Consider the following 18,601-nt stretch of genomic DNA (forward strand, 5'->3'; position numbering starts at 1 on the left):
TTTACGGAAAAGTGAGGTAGATAAATTCAATAATCGATCTAGACATACTTCATGATTTTTCTTGGTACGTAAATACTACCACATAAATTAAGGTTTAAGTTTTAAGTGGGATACCAGCCTCAATCAAATGCAATAAAGGTTGTTCAGTGTTGGTAAAGGCCGCCTCAAAGCAGAGTACAAATAGAATGTCTATATAAAGCAAGGCTGATGACACTCGAGGTGTGCAGCGGCTTGAGCTATATTCGGCGACCTTCAATGGAAGTGTTAAGACGCTAAAGCCTCCTCCTACAAGTGACATTTCAGTTGATGAAAGCAGTTTTGCGTTGGAGGCTTAAGATGTAGCAACCCTACGTAGGTGTGAGCGCAATTGTGGAGAAAGCGATGAAACAGAGGGCATCTATTGGAGCAAGTCTTATATCGCACCATAGGTAAGACCAATCCACTGAATATCCTCCGCTCAGTCTGAGTCCCTCCTCGCCTCCCTCACAGACACTGTGCCGTCTCACCTTTTTTCTCGCCGTGCCGATGCCGCTCGGGACTGCAGGGCGAGCCGGCGCCGGGCAGCTCCCCGTGCAGAATGTCCACGGTGGACGCGGACGCGGACGGTTTGACGTCAATCACGTCCACATTGTCCCAGTGCTGGCCCTCCACGTAGGTGATGGTCTGAAACAGCGAGCAGGTGGTTAGGGCTGCGGAGGAACGAGAGACAGGCGGGTGGGGTTAGGTGGTCTTTGTTAGAAGAACTTACGAGCGGACGGCGGGTGGTTTCCTACTACTTAGAGTAGGAGAATAACTAATAAGCGAGCGACAAGTGGCCTCTCTCCCTCTAACTCTCTCTCTCTCTCTCTCCCTCTCTCTCTCTCTCTCTCTCTCTCTCTCTCTCTCTCTCTCTCTCTCTCTCTCTCTCTCTAACTCGCTCTCTTCCTCACTCTGTCCAACCCCTCTCTCTCGCTTTCCTTTTAAAGGGACCCTCCCACCTTCAAAAAAGTTAATGAATTGGCATAAAAGTGATGTAGCGTGAATCACAAAGAGCGAAAATGAACATCTACCAAATTTTACCGGAAAATATTCACCCGTTTTCGAGATATAAGACTTTTATTTTTGTTTACTTTTAGGGAAATCCGCTGTTTCTATGACGTCACATAAAGGTTTTCTTTACGTCGGCATTTGGAAGCAATAGTTTGGTATCAAAGTGCGACAAATATTGCGCGAATGATGCGTTTATCTTATCAAGGTCAATATATGATGGCCAATAAAGGATTCCAGGACAATTCTTATGGCATTTCTTCGTATCGCAATTCTTCGTCTGCAAATCTTCGTCAGGGCATTTATTCGTACCTATCGCATTACTTTGTCTCGCACCAGGGTATATGAAAATCGGCTCGCATTTCTTCTTCAACGCAAATATATGCAAGAGTAAGCATTGAGGGACAAATAAATACACCGACGAAGATTTGTAGACGAAGAAATGCGGACGAAAAATTGTGCTACGAAGAAATGTCATGCGAGGATTCGTTCGGGTACCATGACATTTATGTGATTTCAAAGTCAAGGTTCACAGCTGATCTGCTAAATCAAGCCAAGAATCCAAACTATCAAAAAACTATAAATATTTGTTTGTCTGTCACAGAGGTCTCAAGCAATATAAGGTTGACATATGTTGGATCAAAAATCTACTGCCACAACTCACATCTGCCTTAGTTTATCATTGTTGTTTTAACTTGCTTTCAAGAGAAACAGAAGCCAGTATCTGATATCACTTCAGATGATTGTTTCAAGATCTGAGTTCAAATGGAAATAAAAGCAAGATCAAGATGAAACAGGGATTATTGCTGTTAAAGTAGTTTGGCCATGATACAACAAGCACATAAATCATTAGCCAAATCAAATACTGGTTGGTTTGTCAAGATGTTTGTTGTCTGTCGTCTGTCGAGCTGCTATGAACACTGAACGCTCTCACTAGAGAGTAGTTTAAGTTGAATGGTAGTGAGCTGTAATTAGACAAAGCAGCTATTCAGTGCTCACATCAAGCCAGGCTAGGAAATGGCATCAACTGTGGTGGGAGGAAGCAGGTTCGGCAGCCCTATGTTGTAAACTTCTGTTATGTCTTGTGTTTGATCAACTGATGTTTTCTGCTCTGTTTTGTGCAGTGATAGTAGCAGGTAACTGCATGCTTGTCAAATTATGTGAATAAACGAATTCATAACATTGCATTTTTCTCTCCATGCAAGGAACAAGTAAGATGTTGTAGAAAATGTAATAGAGGGCTGCATTGCTGATTTTGCACTTTATCAGAGCTTTATTTAGAATTGCTTTCCTGAAAGCTACACACAGGCCACAGTGCTGAAATTCACAATGTCATAGCTTTTGGCAGAAAAAAGAAAAGACTTACCTAGGTAAAATTGGCTGAAAGTATGGCAGAGCAGGTCTCGATGCGTATGCCCATCCGTGTGCTTGCCGAAGCCGAACTGACTGCAACACATTTAACTCTGACCCACCATGGTGGCTGGCATATCCTGAACTTTCACCACTCTAAACAAGACAACTTTCAGCCCTCAGCATTGTATTAAAACACTGTACAAAACACTCAAAATTTGTTTCAGTGCCATCCACGGACAACATCAGTCGCCATTCACCAGGCCAGTAAAAACAGAATAGATAATAGCTTCAAACCCATGTAGTCAGAGTTACTAGGTCTGCACCTCAAAACAAAATCCAGGTGACATTCACCACGCCAGTAAAAAAACAGGTACTTAGGTAACGTAACAGCTTCAAATCTGGTAACATGTTGGTCGGACTTTACACTACCATATTTACATGGAATAATATGATACCAAACAATAGTGCAACCATTCTGGACAACAAAAGTGTATGATAAAATTAATTTAGAATACTCTGGCAGCATGATTTACGAGCACAGGCAGGTGTTACCTACCAGCCTTCTCAATGCTCGTAAAACCAACATTGTAGTTTTGATTTTACCTTACATGATAACACACTTGGCTGCAATGGCACATTCAATTTAATACTGTGAAAAGACCAGTTATAACCACTTCACAAGCACAATTGCACCTCATGCCGACATCCTTTTCCAAAGACAGTCAGCAGCGTCTTTCGTCTAAACTGGAAGATAAATCCCCTTTCAACTGTTAACATCAAAAATATTTCTTCATGGTGTGACTGTGATCTCCATATGGAAACCTTGCAGGGAAAGAATTAATGTCAATTGTCAGCTCTTCAAATTTCTTTGGACTTTAACTTGCAGTACCATATCCAGTTTGCTTTGATATTTTGTTTTTTATTCCATGTTGAAGTTGAACACCAAGCTCCAGATATAGCAGGCAGCTTGATCATCTTCGGCCTTGGTATAATATCAGTCCAAGTTCCAGTGGTGGGTATCTTCTAATATTCAAATTAAAATGAAAAGCAATAGGCTTTCTCAGCGCCGACGACGGATTTCACGTTGATAAAAAAGGGAGCTCAAGGTCAGCAAAACTCGGGTTCAAGGAATGGCGGGCGTTGAAATGACTGCTGACGTCATCAAAAAACCGCTAATGGTTAAGAGATAGGGACTAAGCTGGTCCCACCCTGCAAGTAAAGGGAAGAAATTTCTTGAACACCATAAAGCTGCGGGGGTTGCGACCAGGATAAATGGTGGTTTCTGAGCCTGGCCGCAAACTTGGCTATCTCAACTCAAAACTAATGTTAAGGTGGGATGGTCCCTTTAAAGGGACCCTCCCACCTTCAAAAAAGTTAATGAATTGGCATAAAAGTGATGTAGCGTGAATCACAAAGAGCGAAAATGAACATCTACCAAATTTTACCGGAAAATATTCACCCGTTTTCGAGATATAAGACTTTTATTTTTGTTTACTTTTAGGGAAATCCGCTGTTTCTATGACGTCACATAAAGGTTTTCTTTACGTCGGCATTTGGAAGCAATAGTTTGGTATCAAAGTGCGACAAATATTGCGCGAATGATGCGTTTATCTTATCAAGGTCAATATATGATGGCCAATAAAGGATTCCAGGACAATTCTTATGGCATTTCTTCGTATCGCAATTCTTTGTCTGCAAATCTTCGTCAGGGCATTTATTCGTACCTATCGCATTACTTTGTCTCGCACCAGGGTATATGAAAATCGGCTCGCATTTCTTCTTCAACGCAAATATATGCAAGAGTAAGCATTGAGGGACAAATAAATACACCGACGAAGATTTGTAGACGAAGAAATGCGGACGAAAAATTGTGCTACGAAGAAATGTCATGCGAGGATTCGTTCGGGTACCATGACATTTATGTGATTTCAAAGTCAAGGTTCACAGCTGATCTGCTAAATCAAGCCAAGAATCCAAACTATCAAAAAACTATAAATATTTGTTTGTCTGTCACAGAGGTCTCAAGCAATATAAGGTTGACATATGTTGGATCAAAAATCTACTGCCACAACTCACATCTCCTGCCTTAGTTTATCATTGTTGTTTTAACTTGCTTTCAAGAGAAACAGAAGCCAGTATCTGATATCACTTCAGATGATTGTTTCAAGATCTGAGTTCAAATGGAAATAAAAGCAAGATCAAGATGAAACAGGGATTATTGCTGTTAAAGTAGTTTGGCCATGATACAACAAGCACATAAATCATTAGCCAAATCAAATACTGGTTGGTTTGTCAAGATGTTTGTTGTCTGTCGTCTGTCGAGCTGCTATGAACACTGAACGCTCTCACTAGAGAGTAGTTTAAGTTGAATGGTAGTGAGCTGTAATTAGACAAAGCAGCTATTCAGTGCTCACATCAAGCCAGGCTAGGAAATGGCATCAACTGTGGTGGGAGGAAGCAGGTTCGGCAGCCCTATGTTGTAAACTTCTGTTATGTCTTGTGTTTGATCAACTGATGTTTTCTGCTCTGTTTTGTGCAGTGATAGTAGCAGGTAACTGCATGCTTGTCAAATTATGTGAATAAACGAATTCATAACATTGCATTTTTCTCTCCATGCAAGGAACAAGTAAGATGTTGTAGAAAATGTAATAGAGGGCTGCATTGCTGATTTTGCACTTTATCAGAGCTTTATTTAGAATTGCTTTCCTGAAAGCTACACACAGGCCACAGTGCTGAAATTCACAATGTCATAGCTTTTGGCAGAAAAAAGAAAAGACTTACCTAGGTAAAATTGGCTGAAAGTATGGCAGAGCAGGTCTCGATGCGTATGCCCATCCGTGTGCTTGCCGAAGCCGAACTGACTGCAACACATTTAACTCTGACCCACCATGGTGGCTGGCATATCCTGAACTTTCACCACTCTAAACAAGACAACTTTCAGCCCTCAGCATTGTATTAAAACACTGTACAAAACACTCAAAATTTGTTTCAGTGCCATCCACGGTCCACGGACAACATCAGTCGCCATTCACCAGGCCAGTAAAAACAGAATAGATAATAGCTTCAAACCCATGTAGTCAGAGTTACTAGGTCTGCACCTCAAAACAAAATCCAGGTGACATTCACCACGCCAGTAAAAAACAGGTACTTAGGTAACGTAACAGCTTCAAATCTGGTAACATGTTGGTCGGACTTTACACTACCATATTTACATGGAATAATATGATACCAAACAATAGTGCAACCATTCTGGACAACAAAAGTGTATGATAAAATTAATTTAGAATACTCTGGCAGCATGATTTACGAGCACAGGCAGGTGTTACCTACCAGCCTTCTCAATGCTCGTAAAACCAACATTGTAGTTTTGATTTTACCTTACATGATAACACACTTGGCTGCAATGGCACATTCAATTTAATACTGTGAAAAGACCAGTTATAACCACTTCACAAGCACAATTGCACCTCATGCCGACATCCTTTTCCAAAGACAGTCAGCAGCGTCTTTCGTCTAAACTGGAAGATAAATCCCCTTTCAACTGTTAACATCAAAAATATTTCTTCATGGTGTGACTGTGATCTCCATATGGAAACCTTGCAGGGAAAGAATTAATGTCAATTGTCAGCTCTTCAAATTTCTTTGCACTTTAACTTGCAGTACCATATCCAGTTTGCTTTGATATTTTGTTTTTTATTCCATGTTGAAGTTGAACACCAAGCTCCAGATATAGCAGGCAGCTTGATCATCTTCGGCCTTGGTATAATATCAGTCCAAGTTCCAGTGGTGGGTATCTTCTAATATTCAAATTAAAATGAAAAGCAATAGGCTTTCTCAGCGCCGACGACGGATTTCACGTTGATAAAAAAGGGAGCTCAAGGTCAGCAAAACTCGGGTTCAAGGAATGGCGGGCGTTGAAATGACTGCTGACGTCATCAAAAAACCGCTAATGGTTAAGAGATAGGGACTAAGCTGGTCCCACCCTGCAAGTAAAGGGAAGAAATTTCTTGAACACCATAAAGCTGCGGGGGTTGCGACCAGGATAAATGGTGGTTTCTGAGCCTGGCCGCAAACTTGGCTATCTCAACTCAAAACTAATGTTAAGGTGGGATGGTCCCTTTAACTGACCCGAAACGAATCGTCCGATACGCATCCCGTTCGGCCTTCCGATAAAAGATGACCCAGTCTCATTTCCGCATTCAGTCAGATATTAATTCTCCGACGAGAACGCTTCCGGATTCCTTAGAAATCGAGCCGTAGCAAGAAGCGCTTCCCCGACAAAAGCTTTCTTTAGAAAAGCTACCGATTCCTTAGATATATTTGCCGTCAGTCTTTTCTCTTCCGCCCTGTTGCGAGCAGAGGTCCACCTCTACACGGGCGTCCAATAAAAGCGCGCTCGTCCCGCTGACCCTGATACCGGCTGCCAGTCGAGCACCGTTGCCTTTGTCTGATTGTTTTGTTTGCCGTTCATATGTAGACAGTCAACAGGGACGAGCGTGCCGCTCGCACCATATGAGCGCAAACACCGTGCCAAATGGGAGGCGCGCATGCCGGTTATGGCTCCCGCTGGCGCTGTTCTCTCGGCAAAGTGTCGGCTCGGCCGGTCGTTCCCCGCGTTTGACTGAAAACAATAATCTGGGTGAGATTCAGACATTTCGCGCAGAGGCCTAGGGCAGCAGCCTGAGGGGCCCAGGGACGGTGATAGCCCGGGACAGGAGCCAGTGAGGGCCTGGGACAGAATCCAGTGAGGGTCCAAGGCAGACCAGTGACGGCCCAAGACAGTGGGCCGTGAGGGTCCGGTACAGTGGCCTGTGAGGGCCCCCGGCAGTGTTTAGTGAGGGCCCCCGGCAGTACACGGTAGGGACCCGGTTGTAGCTCGGCAGTTGGGCTTCCTGCCGGAACACTCCGTCCGACTATGGGAAGTAGAACAGCGCCCCCCCCCCCCCACCGCCCCGGTGTATACAGACAAACGGTAGCTCCATTTCTCTTAATAAGCACGGCTGGAGCCCGTATGGGACTCGCCGCCTGCGGTGGCAGCTGCGAGAGGCTGAATGTTTAATGTGCAAACCGGAGCTTCACATTAGATTGTGTACACTGCATGCATATTCATCTGAAAATAGTTGGTTGAAAAGGTTCTTTAAACGCTGATCAAACATAGATGATTCTCATACACCTACGATGTTGTATCCATTTCATATCGCTACTTAAAGTTCTTCAAATTACATTTCTGATGTTTGTGTTACATTTCAAGAGATACATCGGTGATTGTCATCAGATTAGTGGAAGAAGGTACATCAAAGATGGCAGACAACTTCATGTTAAAAAAGTTATAATGCTCATGGCTTCAAAGACTTCTTTATCTTTTGCAACCGTCCTACATATTTGCCGTTCTGAGTTTCTTCATCATTTGTGAAACGCACAACCAACACTACTGAACGATGTTGCACGGATAATGCAGATGAGCGTTTTCCATACATACTGGCCCGCCGCGCGAGGCGGTGGGAGTCCCTGTTCGACCTTGCCTGATCTTGCCTGGCCCTATCCGACCTTCTCTGCCGTTGTACGACGCTCTCTAACTCTATCTAATCCTGGCCGACCCTTCTCCCCCTGTCGACTCTGACCCCGTCTGACGCTGTCCGATTCTGATCATGTCTGACCTTATCCGTCTGACCATGTCCGACCCTACCCGACCCCAACCGGCCTTATCTGACCGCGTCTAACCCCGTCTGACCCTCAGTGCCCTGACCGGTGACCGGTGTCAGTAGGAAGTTGTGCGGCAGCTGCCGCAGCTCGCCGACAAACTGCTGTGAAATTGGATCCCAGCTGAAGTACCGGTCACACTCTGTTCCAGGTCAAATGAACTAACTTCATTGTGACAATCCAACCGGTCGTCGGCACTCGAATAGGATATTAGATGGTACGAGGAACGGTGGCCACATGCTAACGAGACATTGTCCTGCCGTAACAGTTGTCTGCCATGGGGAGCACGGCTTTCGCTGGAGCCATGCTCATGATGGGCAACATGTCTGCCGCCGACAACGCGGTGTCTAGCGCAATGGACTGATATATATGGCCCCGTAATCGTGTGGACAAAATCAGCCTCGGCGTGGCTTCACTCGTTGGCCTGCAATGCAATTTATTCCGATCAATTTACCAGCTCCATACACATGAAACCTCCACCCACATGGCCAGTGATTTTAGACACCCCTGCGTCACGGTTGCGCAGCGCGGTTCGACCCAGACCACCAATGACCTCTCGCGGCCTCGGCTTCGGCAACCGTCGGGTCTGTCTGCCAATCGAAAATCGACGAACTCTCCGCGGTCGGCCGACGTCGCCGGTCGGCGGCCGTTTCGCATTGCTCCCGTGAGAGGCGGCTGGCTCGCCGGCCCGCCAGACAGCCATTTTTCCGGCCGAGACAGCGCTTCATCTCATACCGGAGCCAGCCTTCTCTGTGCTGTGATCGAAAGACAGACACAAGTGGTGTAGGTGTGGTTGACAGGCACGTGGGGTGTGCTCTAAGACGCAGGTTTGTTTATAAAAAAAAACATTTGATGTGAGCTAAAGCACTTGCGTGCGACTTGTTGTAGTTTTCTTCCGGCGATTTGCATTTTTGATTGACACATTTATCACTGATTTTGCAACAATCACCCTCTTGCAGATATTTCTTTGCAAGCAACAGCCTAATCCACCGAATCCCTTTCCTTGATCCTAACCTAACCCCTGTCCCTTATCCCGCCTCTTCCGTTGCTCTTTCGCTCTGGTTAGTTCCTTTCGTCTCTCTCCCATCCCATCTCTCTTTTCCCTTCCCCGTCTCCCTCCCTCCCTCTCTCTCTCTCTCTCTCTCTCTCTCTCTCTCTCTCTCTCTCTCTCTCTCTCTCTCTCTCTCTCTCTCTCTCTCTCTCTCTCTCTCCCTCTCCCTCTCCCTCTCTCTCTCCCTCTCCCTCTCCCTCTCCCTCTCCCTCTCCCTCCCCCTCTCCCTCTCCCTCTCCCTCTCCCCCTTCCTCCCTCCCGTCTCTATCCCCCACCCGTCCCACCCCACTGCGGTGTGGTCGGCTGGCGCCTGGTCCGGCCTTTCCCCGGCATCCCGCGGGTGTCGGACCGAGAGGCCTCACCGACCGAGAGGCCTCACCTGCTCCTCTGTCCAGCCGCGGTGAGAGCACCGCTCCGCCGCGCCTGCCTGACTCGATTAGGCCCGGCCGACCGCCGAGACACCGGCCAGGGAAGGGGATGAGACATAGCGACCGTGTATAATTCCCTGAGGCACCGCCGGCATCACCAGACGTGGTGCGATGTCTGTCCGAGCGATAAATGGGATGACGGTTGCATGATCAGCTGGTTGAGAGAGCTATGTCTTGCGTGCAGATGGCTATCAGACACCTGTTCATCAGTTTGTATTTTTGTTCTGTGTAATTGCCTGAATTGATCGTTTGGGTATCAATGCTTAAAAGCGTAGAGCACGGCACAATGCACATTACACGTCTCTACTAAGAACTCATCTCATGAAAAACAAGGAAGTCTTTCTCATCGGTCACAAACGCCACTGGAAGTGACAGAAGACGGGCTTCTGAATCAGAGATGCTGGCTGCAAAGGACGGCGACCACAGAAAACGATAGAGTCGCCGGATTCGGGCACACTCCACGGCAAGCGATAAAGCTGCCGCATTTGGGTCACCACTCAGCCGTCAAACACGCAGATAATCTACATTCATGAGTACCAGGGGGCACATCAAGCGGGAACGTAGTATTTCTGTACGCTTCATGCAATCATAACTTTGTGATAAGCGGTCGACTAAGCTCAGGCTGCCAACCAGTTGTTTGTATAATGCTGAGTTCACATCACTCCCAGTGGTTATGACTTATGCATTATACGAACATTTGACATGGTAGTATGGAATGCATATTGGCATTCAAAACATAAACATAACCACTGACGCTCCAGCTTTCTGAATCCATTCGATGGCCCTGCAGCCATCGAGCCGTGGCGAGTGACAGGGCTGACCCACAGCCACTCCACTCTTAGGCCATCTCTGTCGCAGGCCGGCGCCGCCCGACCGCCTGCTTTATGCTGCAACATTCCTGCGATAAGGCGGATCTGCATAGAAATAGAACGGAACAGACAGTGGACCCGAGCCGAGCCTGGGCCGCAGGGATCCCTCTGATGATGGGGAGTCTGAATTGTGCTTTCATTGAGCAGTCGGCGGGCGTTGACTGCGGATATGGGAGACGAAGTGACTGGTGTGCCAGAAATAGAAAGGAGTTACTAGTACCAAAAATGAACCACAGTGACCGGTGCCCATACATAAAGTGATATAGTAAATCGAGGCTTCCGGTGCAACGCGTCAGAAAGAAATTGATGGCTTCTGGTTGTTTTCTGGTGATTGAAACTGGTTTCTGTTCACCGGCCAATACAGTTGAGTGAATAAATATAAGATATGATTAAATCATATTTGCCCTTAGGCACGACCAACTGTCTACGATTAACAAGTCATCAGCCCATCTAGCTATTAGAAAAGTCATGCAAGACTTTCTGAAGCATTGCGACGTACTTAACATGCTGGCATGCATAGAATATCAAGCCTCTTTATGCCCGCCTTTAATTTCAATAATCACACGCACGAATCGCTTGACTCGAGGCGAGCCGCATTATAATGAGCTCTGGGCCCACGCGGATCCTTGCTCTGCGCCATGTGAACCGCAAGCTGGGAAGTGCCGCTGGTAAATTTAACTTCAGCTCAGCCTCCGCTGCCGGAACCGAACGCTTCAACAGAGCAGAGAGCATCTGTAGCCATGAAAACACCCGCAAACCGATGCTCCAACGATCGAGAAAATCTGAGGCTACGTGGCTTCAAGAGTCGTAGACAATGCCCCACAAATTACGTACTTTCAGACAGTTTCACATGAATATCTGGCCTATGTAAAGTATCTGTCACTAGAGCTCATAGTCACGGATTCTCTGACTTCTCTTGCTCAAAAACATCTCCCTTCGAAATCTTATCGCTCAGCCAATCACTCTCGAGTTTCACCTCAATAACTCTGATGCCCAAGTCGGGCTTAACCTGGACTCCCACTTCGGAGTCTACGACCGCTAGCCTCTGACCCAAGAGCATCTCACCAAGAAGCAGTTTCTCACTCCGGAGTCTCTCACCCTGGATCCTCTTACCCTGGATCTTCTCACACCAGTCAGCTCGGTAACCAGGATCAATACCGGGCAGATTAGCTCGGTCCCACGCTAACACTTATCGGCCCACGCCGTCGCGCGCCGCGAAAAGGGACCCAGTATATTAGCGTTCGTTTGTTCGATCTCTCAGAGTGTGTGCAGAAGGGATCGAGATAACATATGGAAAGAGGATGAAGAAAAGCCGCTTCGCTGGTGGTCTGGAGGAAGATGCCACACCAAGATGTCGTCTGCCGTCATTGTAAATATGTCTTCTTTTGTTTCATTCTTTTTGTTTGGAGAAATTTACGATTTCACGACACCGTAACTTCAAATGTAGCCGTGTGAGTTTCACCAATTCACAACAATCATTCAGTTCACAGCGTACCATGGCGGCTCGTCAGTGGCTTCTCGCTGCTTCCGGAGTGTTACGTATGAAGCCATCCGGCGTGGCATGTGATCATTGACACCAGTCTTCTGCATCTAAAAATGTTATACATCATTTATAGAGTAGCTCGTTGGTTCTACGATATTTTATAGAAGTCACCTGAGGGTCCATGGGGCCCCGTGTCACCCAGCCCACCGGCGAGCGATTGGATCCATGTTCGGCGAATTTCACCCGGCGGCGTGTTTAATCTCACGTGCCTGCTCGGACAGGCGCGTACGTGACTGCCCTCCTCAGCCCATTCCTGACATTGCCAGGGGCCGTTAAAACGGAGCTGCTCAGGAATATTCATCGCTGACATGCCTCAGCTTTGAAATGACTGACGGGGCACGCGTAGAAATAAGTTGCAGAGAGCACATGCATAAATGACCGCAGAACAAGAACTGGTCCAACAACTAGTTTTATGAATGCTCTAGAGAAGGACAATTGGTTTTCTGATCAAACATGCGAATTTCAAAAATTATAGACAACATAAAACATATGAAGTGCTTCCGACTTTTCAAGCAACGCAGTGTTTTAGTCGTTACTGTGGCTACGTCTACTTCCAGGCGACCCAACTCGGAAATGAACACCAATTCATCATAAATATGCATTGTGTACAGTTGTCTAATGTAAGCAGAAGTTATGTCATAACCTATATTCATACGCAGTCCATATTCATGTCCGAATTCAGCTCCACTGCGTGCGTGAAGCACCCCGTCTTCTCCGCTGTAGGTGTCGAGTCAGCAATAATCTTCAACACATCGCCTCCTTCTCTGACGATTCAGCAATTCAACTGCCATTCGCTTTAGAGAACTGTTGAATATGGCTAGGCCCCGTCTAATTCCGTGAAATGAAATATCAGAATTTGTCATTGTTCCGTCAGCCAGCATCAGGGCGATAATTGGTCTGTGGCGTCGAGAGCTTATGGTTGATGGGGCGCTCGGTATAATTGACGTTTACTGTTTAAATGAACGTCTATGTTCTGCAGGGTCTACTCCTCATTGTGTGTGTTATTATTGCTCCTTACATCAAGGGGAAACGTATGGGAAACATTCCAGGTTGGGAATAACTTGAAGAATAACGGTTGCTTTATGCTTCTATGCGGTTTCGACAGAAATGTGCAGTCCTTTCTGCTATCATTCTTAGGCATTTTAGTAGTAACCGTATCAACTAAAATGTCAAGTAGCACGGCAAGATACCAAACCGCCTCATCAACGCAGCACATTGCTTATTCTACCACAGCACATCACTGCATTATTTAGGCAACCTTGCCCCCGGCCTCATTATAAACTCCCCATTAGGCACCTCGCCAACAGCTTTGTCACGCTTCAATTAACCCCATCGGAATCGTCGGTCGCTCGTTATGCGTCAGCGTACGGCGGGCAGGGAGCTGCACAGCTCCAAATTTCCTCTATCGCAACTTCCGATCGTCGCCCAATTGGCGTCATTAGCAGCTCACAGCGGACGCCGACAAAAAGCACAGGAGCTGAGAGAGCTCAGCCGAGCTCCGGCCGAAGAGCTGATCACAGTGATCAGGATTAGCCCATCAGCGAGCCGTGAGAGGTCCGGTGAGATGGGCAAAAAGCGAGCCACCCTGCCGCTAAACGAGGTTCTAACGTCTCAGCGCGAAGTATGAACATAACACACCCATCAATTCAAGTTTGACGACAATCCATTCAGAGTTGACCTATAAACCAACCTCTGGTCAAACGGCTGCGTGCCCCGCAGTCCAAATTCCTGGCCACGTGCAGAGCGGGACCGACCGCCGGCCGCTCGACCGAGACGGTCTGCACTCGGGCGCGGCGACTTACGACGGCAGGCCGGCCCGGCCCCGGATTTAGGTCGCGATCTATGCTGGCAGTTGGGTTTTTACATCTCCTCGAAGGCACCGGTGGCGGCCGCGGCCCTAGAGCCGCTCCGCTTATATACAGTATGTAGGAGGGAGTATTCCTATTGATCTGGGAGTGGCCCAGCCCAGCGCTCCACTGCGCTGCCTGGATTGCACGAGGAGGAAGTGATTGGAAATGCGGAATTGAAAATGAGTGGTGTTTTGGATGAGAGAATTACTCTGCACTCGTACTTTGCTACATGTGTATGGCATAGGGGCACATATTAATGTATAGGGCATTTTTGTTAAAACTTTATGGTTTTCAAAACAGTGACTCATTATCGATGTAAGGAATTAGAAGGTATTTCACTAGGCTCACTGCATTTTGTTTCACACAAACACAAGCAACCGCCTAAATATGATTTGTTATCGTTGTTAGCTGAGCTATGGAAAGCAAACAATATGTACAGGATAGATTTCTAATAAAGTAGGTACAGGGTTGTCTCCGTCTTGAAATACCATTTTATAAGTCATAATTTTTATCAGTGTTTTTTTTTCTTTTCAATATTGTAATCCTACTAAATCTAAACATCGCTGTATCGATGGAAAATTTTAAGCGAGAAGCATGCTGTATCAGAGCAACATCCAATAAATGCTCCCGAACATCGTTCAATGTGACTGAGAGCACTCGTGCAAAATTTTGGCCGTCTTATCACGCGCGTCTCGCGAGCTCTCAGCATAAATCATTTCTCTTTGAGTCGACACACAGTCGCGGAATAAAAACTGCCAATCCGACAGATCGAGCCGACTTGACGAGAAAATGGTGAGATTGAAAATCCCGTCGAAACGAAACTCCATAGACTCGCCTGTAGACACCGCACGGAGCAAGGGCTTGATGGATGTAAGGAAATAGTGTTTGACGTAAATAGTAACATTTTAAAGCGTTATGAGTCCTTATTGATGTGGGTAATTAAATAGTTTTTCCTCTCATGATCGCTACATATGTCATCTGCAAAAAGAACCAGACAAATGAGGCACTGAGTGAATAGTAGTTGTTACCAAAGCTTGTTTTTCTTTTCTTTTCATCGATCAAGCGAGGGACCGAACAAGAACATATCGTAGGTATTTGGTAATTTTGAAACAAAGTTCGGCGACATTACAGGCTTGCTGATCTTCAAAGACTGCTATTCATTCACAAAATCGAGTCAAAAGTACGCCATCGCCGCTAACTGGCGCCTACTCGCAGTAAGACTGAACCATTAGTTTATGACGTGAAAATCTATTTTTCACGCATAAAGATTGATAATTTCACAATGCGTTTATCGTGGCTGTGGGAAGGGTGCAATGAAAGTTTTGATTAATTATTCTTCATGGAATAAATTAAGGTGGGTATAAGAAGTGAAATATTTGCTAAAAAAGTAATGTGTTTCACCGATTCATTGTGTAGTGTGTAACGATGCCAAAAGTGATACCTAGTGTACTTCCGTATGTTTTGAGTTTTGAAGAAAGAGAAACATTGGTTGGCTTGCTGTCTTAAGGCTGAAACAGACTCTTTCCGCGTTCAGGAAATCGCATGCGAGAGCCTATTCAAATACATTATAATTCTTCTCGCATCAATCGCTTGCGGGAGGTGCGTGTGATTGATGCGAGCGTGCTTCCATGTATTTGAATAGGCTCTCGCATGCGATTTCCTGACTGCGGAAAGAGTCTGTTTCAGGCTTTATAGAGGGTTCTGTCAACTTACGAGTATCCACTCATTCTTAATAATCTAACTTATAAGGTTTCATCATTCCGTTTAATTTTGTATGCCTCAGTAGTAGAGGCTGGACCTGTTGAGTACCGGTCGGGTACTATGGAGGCATTCATTAGAGCTACATCATTTCACAAAACTGTGGGACAAAGATTATCAGGTACGACATAATAACTTATTTTTAAATGGCTTTTATATTTTCCTCAGACACTCGTGATAAGACACTATTCGCGACGTTACCAGCGGGTCAAAGACGTCACGGATGCCATTATGCTGCCATCAAATTTACCCCTTGTGCATTTAGCTAGCACAGCTAATTTTAGATATCTGCTGAACCAGCAACAAACATTTTTCATTTGCTTCTCGATTCAGCTTTACCGCAGGCTGAATTTTAAACCACAAATTGAATCAAACGACATCAGTATAGCTGAGGCATGAACAAGTCACGCTATTTTTCAGTCCGTTGAGCAGCCGTCAGCTTTTCTGGGCAAAATGAGTGGCTGGGAATTCCCGACACATGTCACACCGTGGTACCGCCGGCCGAAATTTATTGTTGTTGCCGAGTTTTACTGGCAGCTTTGCCAGAGCGCAGCTGGAGATTTATTACTACAGACTGGAATAAAAGGATAGATAATTACAAGTTTAAGCCCACGCCATGGATGTAATATTTCGGTTTTACATTTTAATTACCTCGGCTTGCCTCTTCTTGCAGCGGGTTGCCAATTGGTGAGAAGCTCGAGTGCAATGGCTGAATGAATGTTATGACTTGCATTCCTATTCACCGTATTCGCCTCAAAATAGCGTTGCGTCTCGGCGCTAAAGGCTATGGTAATTTCAGTCGGAGTCGCGCCCGCTAATTAGAATTAGAAATCCTTGCTTCGTTATTAAGATTCAAGTTAGAATGCGAACTCGTGCCCCTGGGTGATATCAATTTGCCAGTATTGTTCTCAGGAAAATGGTGAAAGATGCAAAAGGTTGTTCTTGATGCAGTTTCTAATGTTTTTGCCGTATTGTCCTATTTGAAAATATCTTTACACTGAATCCAGTAAACATTTATTGTACGAGTATAACTGAGGAGAAGCTAACGTCACATGCAAGGCCGTATGTCACATGCATTAGAATGTCCGCTTTTATGCTGTTATCCAACCAGTAAAACGCCTTTTGGGCGAAGAACGAGCGAGCGAGATAGTGAGCCCTGCACGTGCGGAAGGGCGAGAGGGTACTTCCAACGGGCTTGTGCAAAGCACCCTTCTAACCGGTCGCTAGCGGTGTGCCAAATTTGAACGCAATCGGCCCAGCCGTTCCTGAGATCTGGAAGCGGCATTCTGCACGTGCGCACGTGCAAACGGGGTCCAAACTGACTTTTGCACGGCACCCTACTAACCGGTCCCCAACCGTGTACCAAATTTGAGCGCAATCGGCCCAGCCGTTCTCGAGATCTGGAAACGCCCCCTGCACGTGCGCACGTGCAGTAGCCCCTAACCGCAACACATGGGAATGCATTGCCTGGTGGTTGCCTACCTGTATGCCAAGTTTCAGCGAAATCGCCCCAGTAATTACCGAGTTACTGAAATGGGAACAAATTTGGCACCTCTTATTGTTGTATTTTGCACGTGCACTGGGGGTCACTCACATAGATCAAGAGTATCCGACCTTTGGTAGAAGGGGTGCAGCTACCCTATAAAATTTACCGCAAGTCAATCGTTCAAGCCGCGTGAGATATGGGCCTCTCAAAATCACTACTTTTGCAAAACTGCTTGAACACCCTTGACTTTTCACGTGGCACGTGCCACGACGGTCACTGAGATGTATCAAAAGTAGTCAATTACGGGGTAGAAGGGATGGGGCTACCCAGCAAAAAAGACCGCAGGCCAATCGGTCCAGCGGTTGCTGAGATATAAGCCTCTCAAAAGCGTTACAGGCCGGGCCGGGCCGGGCCGGGCCGGGCCGGGCCGGGCCGGGCCGCTCATACTGAGATTTTTCCGTTATATTGAAATGACTTCGCTTCGCTCGCTGCGCTCGCTCGCTCGTAACCACAAGCGTGATAAACGTGCTTATTTAGCGTGAGACTCCCTTTTTAAAATTTGAGAATACAAAAGATAGGATGTGGTTATCACCTGACACATTCATCCACCGGCTAGACGCAAATCACATGCCTATTTAGGCGTATTAGAAAAAAAAAACTAACTGCGAGTATACGCAGGCTTCTAAGTTACTCAACACAAATTATTACTTTCCAGAGTAGTTGATCTGGAACAGTTTGACGCTCAGGGCTTGAAATATGGCTTGACTGAAAAAAAGATGTTTGACTACGTTTGCATGTGCTCGCAAAGTCGTCAGCCATGAGCTAATCGTCATGAATAAAGTGGTGGCAGGCACTTGCACTTGCCCATGTTGTGCCCGCATAAACTAATGTTTAATGGATGGATTTTTCTTATCGAGTTCACCAATCACCCACATGGCTAAATTTAAGTTACTGTTCCGCCCGTGCATAGACAAGTCAAGTTATAGGCAATTAGGCATTTTCATATCAAGTTCAGAAATTACCCATATCGCATAATTAATTTATTGTCCCTCCCCTACATAGGCCAGTGTATCCCCATTCCTACCTTGAAGTTTCCGAAGCCTAGGTGATCACATGAGCACTGACACTCCCTGATGTGTTGCTCCAGGTCCTGTGGCAGCGGCGGCACGCAGGTCAACTCGATACTATCAGGGTCAGCCGCGGCAGCCGCCGCCGCTTCCCCTGTCCTTTGACACGAGCTCCCGTTGCACTGACCCCATCGTCGCCTGGTTTCCATGGTAATATGAGAGGAGAACACAGCCAGTAGGGTGACTACGTCCCGGCACCTCACCACGGACACCGCAGTTACGCCAGCACCGAGAGAAACCCCGAAAGAAACACCGCGTCTGATCGCTTCCAAGACGCGACGCTACACTGAGATAGACACAGCTGCCGAAAACACACACTTTCTCACGCATACACACTGAGACATGACTTCGCAAGTCGTGGTCACTCGCAATGCCACCACGAGAAAGATCACGTCGTCGACCTCACGCGA

At 46.3% G+C, this 18,601-nt stretch overlaps 1 protein-coding gene across 1 annotated transcript; it reads right to left on the reverse strand.

Moving 5' to 3' along the window:
• Window positions 1-483: 483 nt before the first annotated feature.
• LOC122373721 lies at window positions 484-18,601 on the reverse strand. The gene is made up of 2 exons (XM_043352059.1): window positions 18,149-18,601; window positions 484-663 (listed from the first exon to the last, which is right to left on the reverse strand). Exons 1-2 carry the CDS (start codon window positions 18,338-18,340, stop codon window positions 484-486), a joined length of 372 nt encoding a protein of 123 aa, XP_043207994.1. The 5' UTR covers window positions 18,341-18,601.

This window comes from Amphibalanus amphitrite, unplaced genomic scaffold, assembly GCF_019059575.1.
Source record: "Amphibalanus amphitrite isolate SeventyFive unplaced genomic scaffold, NRLGWU_Aamphi_draft 001542F_arrow, whole genome shotgun sequence".
NCBI classification, from domain to species: Eukaryota; Metazoa; Arthropoda; class Thecostraca; order Balanomorpha; family Balanidae; genus Amphibalanus; species Amphibalanus amphitrite.

Coding starts and splice junctions, on each gene's coding strand:
- LOC122373721 (XM_043352059.1), bottom strand. CDS start 18,340: ATGGAAACCAGGCGACGATGGGGTCAGTGCAACGGGAGCTCGTGTCAA. Junction 664..18,148: donor TAGGCTTCGGAAACTTCAAG/GTAGGAATGGGG, acceptor TCGCTGTTTCAG/ACCATCACCTACGTGGAGGG.